This window comes from Podarcis bocagei, assembly GCF_964188305.1.
Source record: "Podarcis bocagei genome assembly, chromosome: 1".
NCBI classification, from domain to species: Eukaryota; Metazoa; Chordata; class Lepidosauria; order Squamata; family Lacertidae; genus Podarcis; species Podarcis bocagei.
Window position 1 is genome coordinate 67,597,919 of NC_138125.1, and position 19,994 is coordinate 67,617,912.

The 19,994-nt window shown below is 40.9% G+C and overlaps 1 protein-coding gene across 1 annotated transcript in view; it reads left to right on the forward strand.

The window, feature by feature from the left end:
* The window catches only part of QSER1 (glutamine and serine rich 1), a 40,954-nt gene that overhangs the window by 6,112 nt on the left and 14,848 nt on the right, over positions 1 to 19,994 (forward strand). The window contains exons 2-6 of the mRNA XM_081163611.1: positions 9,609 to 9,712; positions 10,464 to 10,625; positions 13,267 to 16,911; positions 18,090 to 18,361; positions 19,670 to 19,786. Coding sequence (XP_081019737.1) covers positions 9,609 to 9,712; positions 10,464 to 10,625; positions 13,267 to 16,911; positions 18,090 to 18,361; positions 19,670 to 19,786 — 4,300 coding nt within the window. The remainder of the gene's footprint in view (positions 1 to 9,608; positions 9,713 to 10,463; positions 10,626 to 13,266; positions 16,912 to 18,089; positions 18,362 to 19,669; positions 19,787 to 19,994) is intronic.

Here is a 19,994-nt window from a genome sequence, read left to right on the forward strand (position 1 = left end):
ATTAAAACTGAGTTGACTACCTGAGCTCCTTATTAAGGGGGGAAAGTGTGACCTGCAACAAGATGTTATAAGATACTTTCCTGTCCTAATAGGATCAATCCATTTTATGGGCTGGCCATGCCCTCTTATAGCAAGTTGTTCCATTTGCCCCTGCCCTGGTTTTTGCATTGCCCCTGGTTTTCCATTTTTTCTTTTCCAGGTAAGAGTCAACATTCATGGCTACTGAGTATGATTGTGTTTTTTTAAGCTGGGTTTTTGTTTGTTTGTGGGCAGGGGGGGTGCACCTGTTAGGTATTGGTGACGTTTTATTATACTTTTTAAACCTTGGGAATTCAGCTAAGCATTCTTTAAAAATAGAATAAACTAATATATTATTATTATTAGGGATGCGGGTGGCGCTGTGGGTTAAACCACAGAGCCTAGGGCTTGCCCATCAGAAAGTCGGCGGTTCGAATCCCCACGACGGGGTGAGCTCCCGTTGCTCAGTCCCAGCTCCTGCCAACCTAGCTGTTTGAAAGCACATCAAAGTGCAAGTAGATAAATAGGTACTGCTCCGGCAGGAAGTTAAACGGCGTTTCCGTGCACTGTTCTGGTTTCTCCAGAAGCAGCTTAGTTATGCTGGCCACATGGCTTGGAAAAACTGTCTGCAGACAAACATCGGCTCCCTCGGCCAGTAAAGCAAGATGAGCCCCACAACTCCAGAGTCGTTCACAACTGGACTTAACTGTCAGGGGTCCTTTAACTTTACCTTTATTTAGAAGAACAAGTCTTGCTGAAGGAGAACCAGCATTGCTTCTGCAAGGGTGATTCCTGTCTCACTGACCTTTCAAGAGTTCTTTTGAAAATGTCAGCAAACCTATAGAAAGAGGTGATCCAGGCAGCATTGTGTTCTTAGACTTAAAAAAAATATTTTAATGAAGTCCTTCACCAAAGACACCTGAGAAAGCTTAGCATTCATGGGCAGGTCCCATATTAGAAAGGGAGTGATGATGATAATGAGAAGCAGCTGTGATTTGGCTGCAGAGAGTAACTAGGAGATAATCAGATCTGGGTGGGGTTTTGGTTTTTTGCAAATCAGCTGTGGAGAATGTGCTTCAAGTTTAAAGCAGTTTGACTTTCTTTAATCTAGATGACAGAGGTGTACATTGTGTGAGCTGACAATTCAATGAAATACTGGTTTGTTTACACAGAAGACAATATTTACTTCCTGTGTATCCAAATATATCACATGTGGTGAACATTACTACCTATTGTGCCCTGAGATAATAGAGCATTTTAGTAGCTGCCTACTACTATTTGCATTGTACTATTCATGTACATAAGAGTCCTATCAGCAACACAAGATGTGGTCACAATTTGATACTTATGCTGATATTAAAATAACATCAAACCTCTGGGTAGCAGCAGGCACCATAAGCATTTCCTCAAAGCTCTGTGTGGCAGATACAGGGTCTGATGCCATACTGAGGTTACCTGTGTGCTGTTACTTGCCCTTAAAGAGTAAGACATCCTAAGGGCTATGGAGACATCCTAAGACATCCTCGGAATTTTTCCCTTGGCTTTTTAGTGGTATTGATATTTACAGACAGAAAGAGTTCTGCTGTACTTACTAAGCATAGAATCTAGATCTCTAAGTACAATGCAAATTACCATTTGTGCAGTATGGTTGGGACTGCAAGATAAGTAAATGTTTGTATTTTCTGTCACTCTAGTTATGCTTTGCAGACAGAGATGTCTGTTTAAAAAAAAGTACAGTGGGCGTCATTTATAGCTTTGCTTGGCAGATTTTGAAATCTAGTATCCAAAAGACAGAGAAAACAGACTTGATCATTCAAGATCTTGTGGATGATGAGATTTGAAGTGCTGTTTCTTCATATGAATGACAATGGAGCAGAGTCAAATGTCACCAGAAATCTTGGTTTTGTTTGTTTTTTGAGCAAGCTAATACATCTGTTTGTTCTTTTTTAAAAAAAATGCTTTTGAATGCATGACTTGTACAGATTCTGTCTTCTTAGTTCTCTTATTTATGTATGTTCTAACAATTTCACATCCCATGTGAAGTTGAGAGGAGAAACTAAAATTGCAAATTAAAAATTATATATGCCTGCTGTGCATCATATAATAAACACATGTGGAGAAGCTACATAAGTCACTGTATGCATGGTTTTACCTTATTTCTAAACAAGAATTCCTCCTGTCAGTGGTCTCAGGCATTTACTACAGAGATTGGTGATTCTGGTGAATAAGGCAGCTAGATTTTATTTCAGAGATTTTATTTAATGATTTATCTAACATGTTCCTTCCAGAGAACTCAATGTCTCTTAAGTGGTTATTCTCACAACAATCCTTTGAGATATGCTAGTCTAAGGGATGGTTACTGGACTCAGCTAAAAAAGTGCCGTTCAACCCCAGGCCCATCTCGTCCAAGTTTGACACACTATTCAGAACACTACATTGGTGTTTTGTTTGTTGAGGTTTCTTTCCTGTGCCTTAGTAACATGCAAAATATTTGGCATGAACAGGGTTGCCTGAACTCAGAGGTGAATAGGGACCGAGTTGCAGGAAATAGGGAGCTGAGAAAATCAAGATTGTCCGACTACTTCATGAAACGCGTGTCAGATTGCTAGTCTTCTGGACACTTTGTAAATATATTTAAGGGCCTTTGGCCTTTTTGCTTTGTAGCTTTCAGATTGTTACAGAATAAATCATGGCATTTCCTGATGGATTTTGCCAACTTAATTTTTGCAAGGCTAGAGGCGACAGGTCTAATATGAATTAAGTTTGGCGCTGTCATTGTTCCCATTGTCTGTGTGCAATAGCCCATAATGATAGTGGGGTCATCCAGAATTTGTACTTTGGGCAGATTGTAAGTGCTGAAAACTAAGTGAACTTGCTCCAAATTATATAGTGCAAAATCTGTCAGAATGCCATATCTTAGTACTTACCTAGCGGATGTGGAGAATATACGCACAGTTTCAGATGCGACAGAATAAGACCCCTTTAGCTGGCATTTTGCTTAAAAACGTTTTTTCTCTTGGCCATGTGTTGTTGTTTTTCTTGAAATTGTTCATTAACATAAGTGTACCATTAAAAGTGGTATCAGTTCCGTACTGGTTCTAGATTCTTTCTCTGCTTTTCCAATTGCCTTTTTTACTCTTTGTTAACCAGTTATAGATAGGCTTTTCAAACTTGCAATTCCTTTCCTTTTGCTGAATTTGTTTATTGTCTTGCAAAAACACTTGTACAGTGGTGCCTCGGATTATATATGCTTCAGGTTACATACGCTTCAGGTTACAGATTCTGCTAACCCAGAAATAGTACCTCGGGTTAAGAACTTTGCTTCAGGATGAGAACAGAAGTTGCGTGGCGGCAACGAGAGGCCCCATTAGCTAAAGTGGTGCTTCAGGTTAAGAACAGTTTCAGGTTAAGAACAGACCTCTGAAAAAAATTAAGTACGTAGCCCGAGGTACCACTGTATAGTACAGTATACCTCCCAAGACGCTGCATATGTGTGCCAAGCTGTACAGTGGTACCTCTGTTCAAGAACTTAATTCGTTCTGGAGGTCATTTCTTAACCTGAAACTGTTCTTAACCTGAGATACCACTTTAGCTAATGGGGCCTCTTGCTGCTGCCGCCACCACGCAATTTCTGTTCTCATCCTGAAGTAAAGTTCTTAACCCAAGGTACTATTTCTGGGTTAGCGGAGTCTGTAACCTGAAGCGTCTGCAACCTGAAGCATCTGTAACCTGAGGTACCACTGTAATAGGCTCATATGTATTGCCATCATGTAATTGTTTTGTGGTAGTCTAGAAAGCTGATTAACTGTGCACTTGAGTTGTCTAGTGGCATGCAAGTGGTATCGAGTTGTATTGAGGCAGGAAATTGCACTGTTTTTAGATGCAGTAGAGATGGACAAGATCTTGAAAACCACATTACAGTTAAGCACCCTTTTGAAATGATCTGGGCATGCTTTGTTCTCTCTCTGTGTGTAGATATATATGTATATTTGAAGAAGGTAATACAAACTGAGTTTGTATTGGTTTTCTGAGGTGACCATAAATCATCTTTCACAGCATGTTTGTGGACTACGTATTGGTTATCCTGTACATGTATTTTATTCCATCTTGGTGTACATAGGGACAACGGCAAGTTATCTGAGCCTAATATGCTGTATATTTCCCCAAAATGTATGACAGATAATAGTTAATTCATCCTACAGAAGTGAATGGGATCCATTGACTTTTTTTTTAACATAGGAGGAGCATATATAGTTTGGCATGATAGTGAGAGAGGGGTAAAGCCTGGCAGTAGCCCTGGGCCAGGCTTCCTCAACCCCGACCCTCCAGATGTTTTGAGACTACAATTCCCATCACCCCTGACCACTGCTCCTGCTAGCTAGGGATCATGAGAGTTGTAGGCCAAAAACATCTGGAGGGCTGAGGTTGAGGAAGCCTGCCCTAGGCACTGGTGCTGGGGTGAGGCTTTGCCACCACCTCAATGGTATTCTCAAATTTAGCGCAGAAATATATATGTCGTTAGTAGCATATGTTCTATTCTCAGAATCAAAGCATTGCTGTGGGTAGAGCAGAAACAACCGTGTAGCAAAAATAAAAATAATGTACTCATTCCTTGCTTCTGATCATTGTTTAGATGACATTGCCATCTTTAAAGAATAAGTCCATTCATTTCTCTTCCTGGAAATCAGTGTCTTCTGTAAATAAATCAAATGTGTGGTTTTTTGCCAGGTATAGCCTCGACAAGCCTTTCTTTTGTTCTGAGACACCATCATTTCAATTGGTTGGTCATCAGCTTCTTAGTAGAATTTATCCTGTGGGCCTACCTTACCAAAAGAATTCTTCAGAAAAGCTGTTCCTGCCCTTTGTTACGTTAATTGTTGGAGATATTGACAGAGCAACTAGCTGCAGATATTCATTTGCATGCCCAAGGGAGTCATATTTGCTGTAGAGCAGGAATGGCTGGCTGTTTTTTTTAGTTCTGTATTGCTTTGTTACCACATGACAGGGGTCACATGACAAAGGTGCTCAAAATCCTATGACATAAAGGAACTGAAATTAATTAACTGAATAGAAAATGAATTGAAAATGAATTCCCAATTACCCCTCACCATTAATTTAATGTTGCCTGCCTTCTCAGTTGCCTTTTAAAGAACACACACCCAATTAATGATGCTCATCAAGAGTGCTGCTTTTTAAATCTCACAGCCAGCTCCTGGAGGCATACAGGGTGGGAAAGGATTGAGGGCAGTAGGAGAGAGCATCACCTTAGTTCCCCATGAGTCTGGTACTTTAAAAATATCTGAGCACACTGCTGCTCTTCTGGAGTACTAGGGACTGGGAAAAAGAGTGTGCACATGAAGTCAACCAGCTACCACTTCTGCCTGAGAGATCGAGTCTTATCCTTCATCAGTTCCATGAGTGGTGATGGCACTGAACAAACTATTGCCATTGAGAGCAGATCAGAACATGCCAGAAATGGAAAGAAGCACTTTGATCTGACCTGATCTGTTGTTGTTTTTTAAGAGTTCTGGCAAAGCATTGGAACATACCAGAACACTCCTTCCTGTTTCTGGAGTGCTGCGAACTCAGCACCACCAAAGCCAATGTTGTTTGGCAGAGCTAAATTTGTTTAGCAGGGTGGTGGGTCTTTAAAAAAGCTTGTCAGGACATATCAGGCACGTGGCCTGGTGGTGCACTGTCACTGATACATACAATTCTTCATGAAATGATGGAACATATGTACTATACAGTTGTACCTCGGAAGTCGAACAGAATCCATTCTGGAAGTCCATTCGACTTCCAAAATGTTCGACTTCCAAAGCGTGGCTTCTAATTGGCGCAGGAAGCTCCTGCAGCCAATCAGAAGCCCCGTCAGACATTCGGCTTCCAACATAATGTCCGGAACACTCAATTCCAGTTTTCGATCGTTTGGGAGTCGGAACATTCAACTCCCAAGGCGTTTGGGCGCCAAGGTACAATTGTATACTGTGTTAGCCTGGTTTCACATAACTAAAAACAATCTGGATGACAGTATGACTTGCCTTCAGTTGGACTGGGCTAATGGAATATCTGTAATAATACTTCCTATCCAGTCCCTGATGCCTTTTTTTACAGGAGTTTTCTTCCCTCAGGCTATTGAAAGGCAAGTCAACCTAACAACTGAGCTTTCTGTGGCTTTGTTACGAATCTTCTCTTCAGCACCAATACAATCAGCAAGTGATGCTAAACAAAAGGTTACTTTTTTCCTCTCCCTTAGTTGGAGCACAATCCAAAGTTTGTTTTCTTAGAGAGAACTGGTATGATTTGGATTGTAGCTTTACTTAAATTAAAATTGAACTCTGGTTTAGATTGATAATAGTGCTTCTGTCACTCTTAACCAGAATGTTAAATGTTTTAGTTTGAGGGGGTATCCTCAAATCCATGTCAGTTTCAGAACATTGTTGTTCCTCAGATGCTCACTGACAATAAGGAGCATCTCTGGAGAGTGCTGGCAGATGGTGCAAATTGTGAGTAGTGAAGCTGAGAAATGTTCTTTTCTAATCCAGAATTAAATTGGGCAGGGGGGAGTCTTGCCTCCCTACGGACCCAGATGGGTGACATAAGCCCTTTGTTTTTCTTAGATGTGAATGGCTTCTGTTGCCATCAGTGTAAGAAAGGGAAGTACAGTCATACCTCTGGTTATGTCCGCTTCATGTTACGTTCTTTCAGGTTACGTCCCACGGCGACCCGGAAGTACTGGAAAGGGTTTCTTCCAGGTTTCGCCGCATGCACAGGTGTGCAAAATGACGTGCATTCACAGAAGTGGCGAATTGTGACCTGTGCATGCGCAGACGCGCCGCTGCAGGTTGCGCTCTTTTCATGTTGCAAGCAGGCAACCAGAGGTACCACTGTATAGGTGGCTTCTACATAAACTTGCTTCCTAATAGCAGCCCAACAATTCTCTCCCTCTCTCTTTCTCAAAAAAAAGCCACTGGAGGCTTCATGCTGCAGAACGTTTGCTCTTTTTTTACTGTTGGTTTGCTCTGCAGGTTAATGCCTCTGTAGGCTGCCCCCCCGCCGCCGCCTCTTGTATCATTTTTGTAACTGAACTAACTATCAAATTCAGCAGATTCCTGACATGACAATGTAGATTTTTCTTAAGGGTGTGTCTGCTTTGGATTTCTTAGTTTTATTAGCTGATGTAAAGAGTGGGGATGTAAAAGAGATGACTAATTTTTAAAAAGTTTTCAAAAATAGTATTATCTTATTTAAATGTAGATTTACTTCCGTGATGCTTCTGCCACCTGCCTCTGCCTGGTTTTCAGATTCCTCTTCCCATTGCAGATATCTGTGCCGCAACACAAGCATTTGCTGAGGATTTTTAGTGGCCACAGTTGAGAGGAAGATGCAGTCTCATTTCCCAGAACAGTTAAAATTCACACGACTCTAGATCGAGTCCGTAATGCCAAATAATATGTAATGTATACAATGCAGTCCAGAGTCTCATAAGTTCTCTGCTCAAGCCTTCGCATTCATTCATTGAGGATGGAAGTTGCTCCTTCCATTGGTGAAGGTGTTTATGTTCTCTTGTTTTGGTTGTTTGCATATAGGTGCTCCAAATGTTTGCTGGAAATACAGTATAAGTTTTGTGGAGTACAATAGTTTTGAGAAAGAACGCAAGTTGAGATGCTGGTGCAATTCTGTTAGTTCTTTCTAGCAAAGTACATGTTATTTTAATAATAATGTGGTTTTGACCCTTCTAACATTTGGAGGTTCCCATAACATTCTCTTGTTTATTGTTAAACATTAGTTAGGCAGCACCTAAAGGAAGTGGAAAAATACTAAATTTGTATTTTTTCAAATTGTGCATAAAGTAGAAGAATGACTAAGCACTTGTTTAAGATGTGCATAATAGTCCAATATGTGTCTTTTAGTACAGTATAGATTTTCAAAGTAGAGTGATTCCAGTAGCTCAGTACTGGTGTCAAAAGCAAAAGATACTGCATAGTTTATAATAGCTCCTTTTCTTTTATATGACATGCATGTTTCTGCCGCACTAATATATCAATAATACCATTTCACATTAAACGTACCTTATTTATGGTTACATTCAAATTGTAACAGATTTTTAAAGAAACTTAAGTATTTTTCTTAACATAACTGCTTTTGCTCCTTTGTAACACAAATTTGAATTTGACATTTTTAATTGCCACTAAAATTATTGCTATTGAAAGTTGAGAACTAAGGATCATTCTTCAGTAAGTACTATGTTTTGGTTGGACAACATACAGCCCACATCTAACCATTACATCTTTCATGTAGCATTATTTTCAGGTGGTGGGTATGCAGTCCCCACCACCACCAAAACAAACCTGTCCTGGTATATTTTCATGTTTGCATTTCTTAACAGGAACCTACTCTGTGCATAGGGACGTGGGTGGCACTGTGGTCTAAACCACAGAGCATAGGGCTTGCCAATAAGAAGGTCGGCAGTTCGAATCCCCATGACAGGGTGAGCTCCCCTTGCTCAGTCCCTGCTCCTGCCCACCCAGCAGTTTGAAGCACATCAAAGTGCAAGTAGATAAATAGGTACTGCTCCGGTGGGAAGGTAAACGGCGTTTCCGTGTGCTTCTCTGGTTTGCCAGAAGCTGCTTAGTCATGCTGGCCACATGACCCAGAAGCTGTACACCTGTTCCCTCGGCCAGTAAAGCAAGATGAGCGCCACAACCCCAGAGTCGTCCACGACTTTACCTTTACGTTTACCCTGTGCATAGTCACCACTTCCTCTTGTTTGTTTCACCTCTGACGTGGGGGATACCAGACAATCATGAAGGAAAATGTGGAAGAGGTTCATATCAGTGTCGAGGGGGCCACTGTGCTCTGGCAAGTGTGGTGGATCCTTGACCTCTTCCCCAACCTTGGAATTGGAGGGGAAAAGCAAGGATCCTCTTGCAGGTGCACTGCACTTTAGAGGCATTCAAAACAAATGCGGAGACCATCACCCTTCTCCAACCTACCCAGTCTTCAGGGTTAGTGGATGGGGGGGGGGGAGCTTAAGCAGTGGGAGTTGGGCTTCTGGGGCACAGCCCTCCCAAGGAGAACATCAAGCAAGCAAATTCAAAAAAGAAAAACCCTCCCCAAATTTCAAAACCACACACTCTGCCCTATCCTGCACACATTTTATAATTTTATTTGAACTCGGAGAAGCTCTGCAAACATTTTATGTGATTGAGGTCTCCAGAACTCAAGACAACTTTAATCCAAAAATATAGCTATGGATACTGCCCATATGTGTCTAGGAAGAAATAAAATAAGTCAAGGAAACAAATCTCTGTTTTGATATGTTAATGTTTTAAAAGTTATTTTGTTGGTTTGGTAATCTAAAGCAGCTTTCTTGGATCAGTTTGTTGATGCAAAGTTGTGTAAAGAATTGGCACTACTACAGATCAGTAGTAGTAGTAACCTCAAAAGAACATGAACATGAACCGCTAAAGTTCATGTTCTTTTGAGGTTATTTTGCTTTATCCCTTTTTATGTGATTGTCAGACTTATCGTTGTCATGTTGTTGTTTTCACTAATTTTACGTGTTATAACTTTTACTTTCCCCCCAGTTTAAGCTATGGAGGAGGGCATTCATCCGAAACAGATTTTCACAGGCAAACATATACAACTTCCCACCAGCTTCCTGCATACGCAACTACTTCCCTACCCGCCGGTAATAATTCTCTGTGAATCTTCAGTTTAAATGAATATGTTTCTCAGTTTTGTATAAAATCAGTTATAAATTTCTAGCACACTTCTAGCAGATGACTTAGATGCTCACAAGGGATAGATAAAGGAGAATGTTTTGAGGAATGTGCATTATCATTTGCACTATCCTGGTAGTGCTGTTATGCACTTCATCAAATAAAAATTACTAGTCACTTAGTTTTTTAAAAACATTTCATAAATTAATGTTTTAAGTAATTTCTGTTTCCCTGTCACCACCTTACCTGCATGACTAGCTTTCACATTTCTGAAGAGTGTGAACCTTTTTTGGAAGGAGAGTGAAATGTACAGCTATTTTAAAGGCACAGCTACAGATAATCTGCTCACTATTCTTATGCTAATTACATTTAGATGTCAAGGGCTGTTCATGTGGACTGTTCAATCTTAAAAAAATGCGAGTTAAAAGATGAGCATATAATTTATGTTGAAACTGATGGTTCTACAATTCACATACATTTGAAGTTTATTTAGATAATCTCCACTTCCATTATCCCAGTATCTCAATACATTCTTCTGTCTTTCGTCCCTCATTAATTCCTTGTTTGACTGAGAGATCGTAATTTACCGAAGATTAGCCAGCAAGTCTTATGGTTGAGTTACATGTCCATTGAATGTATGGCTGCACACTTAAATGTGTAGCATATTGTGTAATGTGTAGTTTTTTGTGCTCAGACTCATATGTGATTTGTTTGTTCCAGGCCTTTCTGGGATTTTTGATAACACTATGCACAGCAGCAATAACAACACTAAAGATACATCAGTTATGAATTTTCTCTCTGCAATTGAATCCCGCAATGCTCAGGCTGTTTCTTCAGGAACTTCTCTCTTGCCACAGTTCAGAGCTCCAACATGGCAGCCAGGTGACATTTTCCTAATTTTCAGAACTTAAGTCTGTTGTTTCTCTATAGATAAGTAGATAAATATATGAAATATTAGTATCATAGAGAAATTAAGAGAGAATGTTTGTTTTTAATTTTTTCCCATTTTGTTTTGCATTTCTAGGGAAATATTTTCATTTTAAGTGTTTTAAGTCTTTAATAAACATCTATTTTGACAACCATATTTGCTTCAAAAGGTACTGCATTTGTGCCTAACTGCTATTTGTATCTAGGTATTGCTCTTTAATCAGTATATAATCCAGTTATAAACACTTAACGTTGGATCTCTTCCTGCAAAACTGGTCTAACTTCCTTGCAGGACAAAACTGGTAATTGAACTTCTATGAAAATATTAGTCTTGGGTCAGTTTAGCATGTGGGCTCTCAGGGCTGATGGTGTGTCCATATGCAGTCAGAAGTCCTTGATGTCTTCGACCTATAAGTTTGCATTGCAAAAAGCTAGCAAAAAATCAGTGGCTTGCTAACATAGTTGCACACTTGTTAGCAGGGACCATCATGGTTGCAGTCTCTCCCCTGTGAACAATAATGTATAAATACAATATTGCATTTATTGAAGAACTTGCATGGTAATAAGAAGCACATCAGAAACTCTGAAAGACCTAGTGCCATTTAACTATATGTTGATAAAACACATAAAAACCCTAAAAATAGACAAGAATACAGTGGTACCCCGCAAGACGAACGCCTCGCGAGACGAAAAACTCGCAAAACGAAAGGTTTTTTCGTTTTCGATTTGCCTCGCAAGACGAATTTCCCTATGGGCTTGCTTCGCAAAACGAAGCTTGCCCCGGGGACAGCGGGTCTTCTCTTTTGAAGCAAGGGGCTGCGAAGCCGGGCGGGGGGGCGGGAACACCTGCCCCAGCCACCCCGCTTCGGAACGCTGCTCCGAAGCGGGGTGGGGGGGGGCGGGAACACCTTCTGAAGGCGGGCGGGGGGCGAACGTCTTTGTCCCCCCTGCCTGCCTTCCCAGGGGCTTTTAAATTGCCCCGGACAGCGGAGAAGTCCTCCGCTGTCCCGGGGCGATTTTAAAATGCCGCCCGCCAGCATTTTAAGATCGCCCGGACAGCGGAGAAGTCCTCCGCTGTCCCAGGGTTTTTTAAAATGCTGGGGGTGGGAAGAAAAGCCCTTGTCCCCCCCCCCCCAGCCTTCAGACCGTCTGAAGGCGGTTTCCCTAGGAAAGCATTAATTGATTTTCAATGCATTCCTATGGGAAACCGTGCATCGCAAGACGAAAAAACCGCAAGACGAAGAGACTTGCGGAACGAATTAATTTCGTCTTGCGAGGCACCACTGTATGTTGTATATGTGTCACAGGTCACATCTAAGGCATTTAGCTAAAACAAAAGTCCTGGCATATTCTTCTCTTGAAAGAGGTCCTGAATTCAAGATTAGCTCTATTAAATCAGTTGTGACATTCTTTGAAATGGAACATTCTTTGAAATTGGGCCGATTTTTTTATAGCGGTGGGAGAGTTTCGCAAACTGATCCTAAATAGAATACAAGTAGTTCGTATTGACTTCAGTGTAGTTTTAAATTGAATATATTGGTGGCTATTTTAATAAAGTTATTTGTATTTCTCCAACATAAAATAAATAAAAGTAACACAATAAGAAGTAATAAAAGTAGTAGATTAGAACATTTTTAAAATACAACAAATTGGCACAGTAAAATTTAAAAGAGGAATCCCAATGTATTTCAAGGGGGCAGGGAGCATTTCACAGTCTCGGTGCCTCTATTGGAAAGGCTCTGTCTCAAGAACCTTCCTGTTAATTTAGCATAATGTCACATAAGGGTAGGACCATGAGAGCCTCAGATACAGATCTCAAGTGACAAACAGGCTCAGTGGACCCTAAATTAACATGGCTCCAATATTTTTAGAGCTTTAAAGATTAAACAAGCAATTTAAATTGAATCTTGAAACGGTCAGCAAATATGGTTGATGCATAATTAGAATAATACACTCCAACCTCGTGTGTCCTACATAACATTCTGGATTCCTTGTTTTAGACCATTTGTAGTTTCTGAACTGTCATTAAAGGCAGCCTCACGTAGAAAGCTTTACAACAGTCTGGCCTGGAGGTGCTAGCATGTGGATAACTAAGACAGTACTGATTTCTCCAGAAAATACTTTTAATTGGATCAACAACAGTGGATCTGGTTTTTTAAAAAAGTGCTTATTGCCGCTGCACCACTTGAATATCCAGGGAAAGCGTCAGATCAAGAAACACCCCCCACAGTGCTCCTGATCCAGAGTACACTCACCAAAAACAAGCTCTATAACCTCTTTCAGTTTGCCACATTTATTGCACAGTAATACGTTAATCTTATATGGATTAGGTTTAGTTTGCTGGCACTTGTTCCTGAATTGCCACCATATAAGCAGGATAGCAGAGGCTACCCAAAACAAATTCCAGGAAGACAAATGATTTCACCATCCTCTTTTATATTAATAGAATATAAGTTTTGTCTGGTTCCAAATGCAGTGGTTAAATAATTCTTATTAGGTCCAAGTTGGGGAAAAATGGTTACGTATGTTCTTATTTCACTATTGAGTAGTCACTCCCCTTTTTTATCAGTGTCTTTTTTTCCTTTTTTTAAAACAGGCATGCATTCATCAACCGAGCTTTTTGTTACTGGAGCCTTGCCAGCTTCTGGGACGTTTCCACCAACTTCAGCCTATCAGCATCCTAACACTTTCAGCAGTAGAAACTTTGCTGCTACTCCTTCTCTAACACTTCAAGATGCAACTTTCAGTCCGACATCAAATGGTCTTCTTAGTGCTCATGACCCTTTATTGCAGATCAAGACATCCCAGAGCACAGTTCCCACAGCGCTGGCCTTTGAGCGCCTGGGCAGTTCTGTGTTAAGTACCAGCATACCACCACAGTCTTCAACATATCGCTCTGCTCAGGAGTCTGCACCCCATCTCTTGCAGCCACAGTTCAGTTTGTTGCCTTCATCACTTGGAGGAGCTCAGCAGGCTCCACAAGTATATAGTTCACCTCTGTTTACTGGTTCCACTGCCTCAATTGAAAGAGCCCTGCAGCGAGAATGTAGTGTTATTAAGCACCATCAGCGGCCTTCGAGCACACAGTCTGTTCAGGCACAACTGACTGGTTCACAGCATTCCTTACACAACTATTTATCAAGTGCAAGTGGAAATGATTTTCAGGATACATCCCGTCAGTCTTCCCTATCTTGTAGCCCAGTCGATGATTCTACTCAGGTGAGCAATGGGAGACCCCAGCAAAAGACCTCTCAAGTTTCAGTAGAACTTGCTCAGTCATACACATCAGCGATTCCATCACCTGGTTTTCCATCTGTTTCCACTACAAAAGCAAAACACTGCTCTACGAAGCAGCCACCAAGATCAACAAAGACTCCTAAGCCACAAAGCATTGCCCCTACTGTGCAGACGCAAAGCTTTTCCAAAACTGCACAGAGCCAGAATTCTGTAATAGCAAGTCAAGCACAAATCTATTCTACAGCACAGCTTCCAAGCCTCTTGTCAGTAAGCTATGTTTCAACGCAATCGCAGAATGTGCCACCAGTCAGTCATGCACAGGCATTCTCAGCCATCAAGGTTGAGAAGCTGCCACCACTGTACAAAACACTCGCTTTTCCTGGGCAATCACAGGCAATTGCTTCAGATAGCCAGACACTAAGCTATTCTTCTGATCAACAGGTATTAAGTTCAATTTCAAATGGCAATTACTCTGGGCAAACAGATCTTTCTTCAGTCAGCCAATCTCAAAATTACTCTTCTAGTCATTCTCAGGGTTTGTCAACCATTAGCAGATCCCAAGGTAGCTATTCATCTCAATCACAGGTTTTGTCAGTGGTTAGTCCTTCGGAAACATACACAACAGGGCAACCTTTAACATTAACGTCGCCATCTCTTCCATATTCTTCTCCACATGTTCAGAACTTGTCAGCCTCGAGCCCTCCCCAGAACTATATTTCTTTACATTCTCAGGCACAAGAGCCATCTTCTCCGCAGTCTCAAAAGTTTTTGCCAGTTGTCCATTCAACTTCTTTTGCAGTGCCAGCTCATTCACAGGCATTGCAGAACAACAGGTCTTCCTCAGATACTAAGTTATACATCAAAAGGGAATCTGACCCTAACTTATATCAAACGTGTAAGCAAGATGAACAGTTCCCAATGCAAGACATGCAGGCATTGCAACAGCAAACATCTTTGGATTCCTCCACTCAGAGGCTAGCCGATGATGAAGTTAATGCTCAGGATACAAATTACAAAGTTTCCAAAGCAGATAATAGGTATTCTCAAAGTGTAATCAGGAGTAACTCCCGTCTTGAAGATCAAGTTGTTGGGCTTACTTTTCAGGGATCAAAAAAAGACGAAAGAATGATTAGTTCTGTGGCACAGCTCACCCAGCAAATCGGCCATATCACTAACGTAGGAAGCCATGATATTAAAAAGGCAGCTAATTTATTGACAACAAGCCAAGTAAATGTGGATTCTAAAGAACTCAGCCAGCAGCATTCTCTTCTGCATAAAGTACATGAAGCGAAAGCATCAGAGCAACAGGGCCAAGTCATGAGCACACCACCACAGCTTCACAGTCAAGCCATAAGACATGGCCAGCAGCTGTGTTTGCCTGGTGCACAGGTACTTCTAGAATCTGCCTGTGATTTGCAAATGCTTCAGCAGTCAATGCTACAATCTGGCTTGGGCCACACGAAAGGTTCTTCACAAGTCCAGCAGCGCCTTCAGGGTTCTCAGCAGGTGACTCACCCATTCCTTCACATAGATGGTCATATGATTCAGAGTAATGGAGGACATTCTCAGCAGCAGCTTCATTCTCAGAACTCTGAAGTTATGAAAATGAACATTTCTGAACCATCAAAGCCACTACAGCAACACTTGACGTTGAAAGAGAATTTTGTGCGGCCAGATCATGAATCTAAGAATCAGTTTGTTTCCCTTAGTTCTGTATGTTTTCCAGAGTCTATGCTTCTCAACGATGAGAGGAATATACTGTCTAATGTGGAAGATATCTTGGCAGCAACGGCTGCAGCTTGTGTAGGAACAACGTCTGAATTTGCCAAATCTACGGCTAATGAAGAAAATATCCAGTCAGTTGAAAATGGGGACAATTCTAAGTCTCAGTTCCAGACAATGGATGTCAGACATGTGACTTCTAGCTTCAACAACTCATCAACTGTTGTTGGAAAGCCACTGAACATAAACAATGTTTCTTTAAATGGAGGCCAGGTTACACTAAACCTAACAGCAGTGCCTACAATGCAGCCAAAAAATAGGAGCCTTGAGCAACAACACCTTGAGACTCCTGATCACAGCATTCCTACTAGAGTTGCTACCTCAGAGCTTGAACAGAGGCATGAACAGGTTCCTGGCTTAGTTAAGCAGCAGTCTGGCATTGGTAATGAATGTGAAGATAAAAACGGTATTCATATGGATAGTACAATAAATGTAAAAGATATAGATCTTGTTTTAAGTGGTAGGGCTCGAAATGAGAGTGCCGCACCCCATGGTGTTTTTAACATGGAAAGTGACAACACTGTGACAGGAAGCAAAACTAAAGTTCCACTGCAGCCAATATCTATGCAACAACCAGGTGATGAAAGTGGCAGCAGAGCTGAAGGCAAGAGCCAAGATTTATCACAAGAGGAACTTCAGAAGCAAAAGGACAGGGGGCAAAATCAGCTTAAAAATGCCAACGAAGATGGCACCCACCAGAAGCAATTGAAGCGAAGTGGACAGTGCAAACGTCAGAATTCAAGAGGAACTGAGGCTGCCTTGCCATATTCCCCTGCTTCTGAAAGCTGCCATGAAACTTACCAACATCAAGAGAAAATGAGGCAAAAAATAAAAGAGGTGGAAGAAAAACAGCCAGAAGTCAGAACAGGATTCATTGCATCTTTTTTAGATTTCTTAAAAGGTGGACCCAGGCAGCAGTTTTCAGCTCCTGCTGTGCGTGTTCCCAGTCGTGTGCGGAGACCTGTTACCCCTGTTGTTAGAGCACCTTGTCCACACCCACTTTCAAAACCTCACATGGCAGCAGCAGCACCTTCTGCCTCACTTGAGAGCAGCACTGAATGTTCAAACAGAAAGGGTGATGAAGAACTGAAGAAAAATTCGGAAGCATTGCCATCGTTTTCTTCTGATGAAGATTCTGTAGGGGCTAACCAGGATCTTCAAAAGTGCATCACTTCTGCATTGTCAACTTTGGACGATGCTTCTGATAAAAAGAAAAAAACAGGTAAAGATTATTCTGTTCACAATTGGATATGTGGATCTGGTTTTAAAATAACTTAAGTAAAAGATTCAAATGATTCGCTCTTGCTTATCCCAAATGCTGTAGACAGATATCTCTATTTCACTGTTATTTAGGCAAAGCAGGATCCTGACAGGTGAAAATATACTTGGATATTTAGCTTTCTTGAAAATGGTTGTAAGTGTTGTCACATTCCACTATCTGTATTGGGAAACAGTGGTTTTCATTCAGTGCTGTGCAAACAGTTCCACTCATGCAACAGTGCTTCCTCCCACCACACAACCCCAAACTCTGTTCTAGAGGATCCTCTACCCCTCTGGATAAGATTTCTCCAGCACAGGGGCTGGAGAAGCCAGAAGAGGAAGGTATGTTTTTATGCACATAAGTCTGCAGTGTAAGCTGCATTGGATACAACCTATAGGCCTGATTTAATTTGGTTTGATATAAATTCATTCTGAAAGCTTAAAAATGTTGTAATATATTTATGTGACTTTACACAATCATTCTCTTCTTAAGGGTCATTTTAATGCCTAAGCTTCTTTTTATAAAAAAAGTTTATTTTCCCTATTCACGGTGTATAAACAGTAACACAATGAGCCATATCCTATGCAGCACAAGATAAATAATTCAATATCTGTCCTTTTTATTAAGTAACTGTCCTTTTTATTTTAGGATGAATATTTTGTGTCCAAGTCTTACCTTTGAAAGTGTCTCCACAAAGCTAAGCTCTTGATCGTGTGTTAAGAGACAGATTCAACTTTGAAAAATCCCAGTCCACCTTAGATTTACCGCAACACATTTATCATACATATTAAAAGATGGGTGTGGTCTTGTCTGTTTGCATTCCCTTTTAGCACCTTGAGGATCCAATTTCTTCCATATGTAGTTCAAAGCAGCAAACCTTTCAAATTTGAGGGTGTCTTGATTTCTTTTGGGGCATGGTGTTGAAGCTTCAGTCTTTTTCTGGTATGCTGCACTAATTTTTAATGAAAAGTAAATATGTTAGACATACAGTAGCCTAGGATTTCAGATAGGGGATCCTCCTAATGTCATCAGTGGAACTAGCATTTTTTTCTACTCCGTAACAATTTTTAAGTGGCTTACGATAAGCTGAAAAGAGTTGTTAATTGAAATATGAAAAAATGCTTGGTTTTTTACTTCAGAAATCATCAAGACTTTATCTAATGCCACCACCAATACTGTCGTAAGGAAGGAATCTTCTGAAACAACTAGTTCTGTGACAGATTCTCAGGTGAAAATGTGTTTAGTGCAACATGAGATGGGCAGAGTTCTTACAGAACACTTAGCAAAAACACAGGCAACTGCTGCAATAGAAGGATATATTGAGGATGACGATGGAGAAAGTGGAGGCGAGGGCGTGTACAGAGAACGTGATGAATTTGTAGTGAAGATTGAAGATATAGAATTACTAAAGGTAATCAATAATTTTGCTTTGAGCAGTTTAAGAGAACGCACTGATCAAAGAGTATTTCCTGCCATGTGTAAGATACCTTTTCTTGGTATCTTGTAGTTTTGACATTTTTGGTACTTTACTGTAAATATGTACAAATCTTTTCTGCTAACAAGGGACTAGCGTTTATAAATGCATATGTTACATGGAGACACAAATTGAGATCCTACTAAAACATTGTTTAGGAAATTTAACTGGTTTTGCTTGATATCTAAGTTGATAGACCATGGTTTGAAATTGGCCATTAAACCAGAAGTGGAAACTATAGTTTCAGTGGGTTTGTGGCGATTAGTTTTGCGTGATGCCTGAGCTGACAGGCTATAGTTGTGCCCATCACTCTCTTACAAACAAGGAAGAAAACAGCAGCCCACCCTCAAAACAACTTGTCAATATCATCTCTGGGGCAGATATGACAATTCTCATTGTCATTTACTTGTATAGTGATACCTCCGTTTGCGAACGGGATACATTTCAGAGGTCCAGCCGTATCCTGAAGTTTTCGCAATCAGAGAAACCGCTTCTGCGCATGCGCGAGTGGCAAAACACAACTGGGTTTGCTGCTTTCGCAACCTGAAGTTTACGCTACCCAAGGGTAATGTAACCTGACGTTCTGCTGTATTCAGATCTGCAGTAAATACTGTTTGGTTGGGTTTTGATAGTTCTATATAATTTTAGAGCATTTTCAAATGGCATTATTAAAACATTAAATTGTGTGTGTTTTTTTATTTTATTTTATTTTATTGAATTTATATACCGCCCTATACCCGTAGGTCTCAGGGTAGTTCACTGGAAATATCACAAATATGAGATATTTCCATTTGCTGTTTAGTTGTCACGACTTCAAAATAATGGAAGAGGGGCTTATGGTAGTGTGGTGCAGTGGATGTAGTGCTGGGTTTTCCCATGAGAAGTATTATGTTCATGTATACCAGGGGTGGCAAACCTGCTGTGGCCTATTACATGCTGTTGGTCTCCCATTCCCATTGGCCCCGCCAGCATAGTCAATAGGGATGATGGGAGTTGTAGTCTAGCAATATTTTGAGGGCCAAAGGTCTTAATTTATATGCTTGGGAAGGCCCACACCCTTCAGTTTGACCTTCAAGTGGCAATTGCAATCATTACAGTATGTGTTGAGAGCTGCTATGGAAAACATAAAATACTGTGTAAAATATACAAACTCATGCACTCAGGTAGGGTGCAGTTGGAACTAATCACTTCAGCTGCATAAAACTAATTGAAATAGTTGCTTTTATTTGCTTTTTCCCCTTGCAGGTTGCTTTAAAAACAGGAATGGAGCCTCCAGCCATCTGGAAGGTTCAAAAAGCTTTGTTGCAGAAGTTTGTTCCTGAAGTGCGAGATGGACAGAGAGAGTTCACAGCTACTAACAGTGTACGTACAAGCATTCCACATTAATCTTGGTACTCAGCAACAAAGAACCCTGTGGCATTGTAGTCACTATGATAATAGAAGTTCTTTCATAGACCACGGGTGGCAGAAAGGAGTGTTCCTGCTGCCACCTCCTCCTTCTCCCCTTCCCAGGCATTCATTGCTTGCTCCACTCCTTGTTCATGGCAGCCATAACCTGCTGTGATGTGCA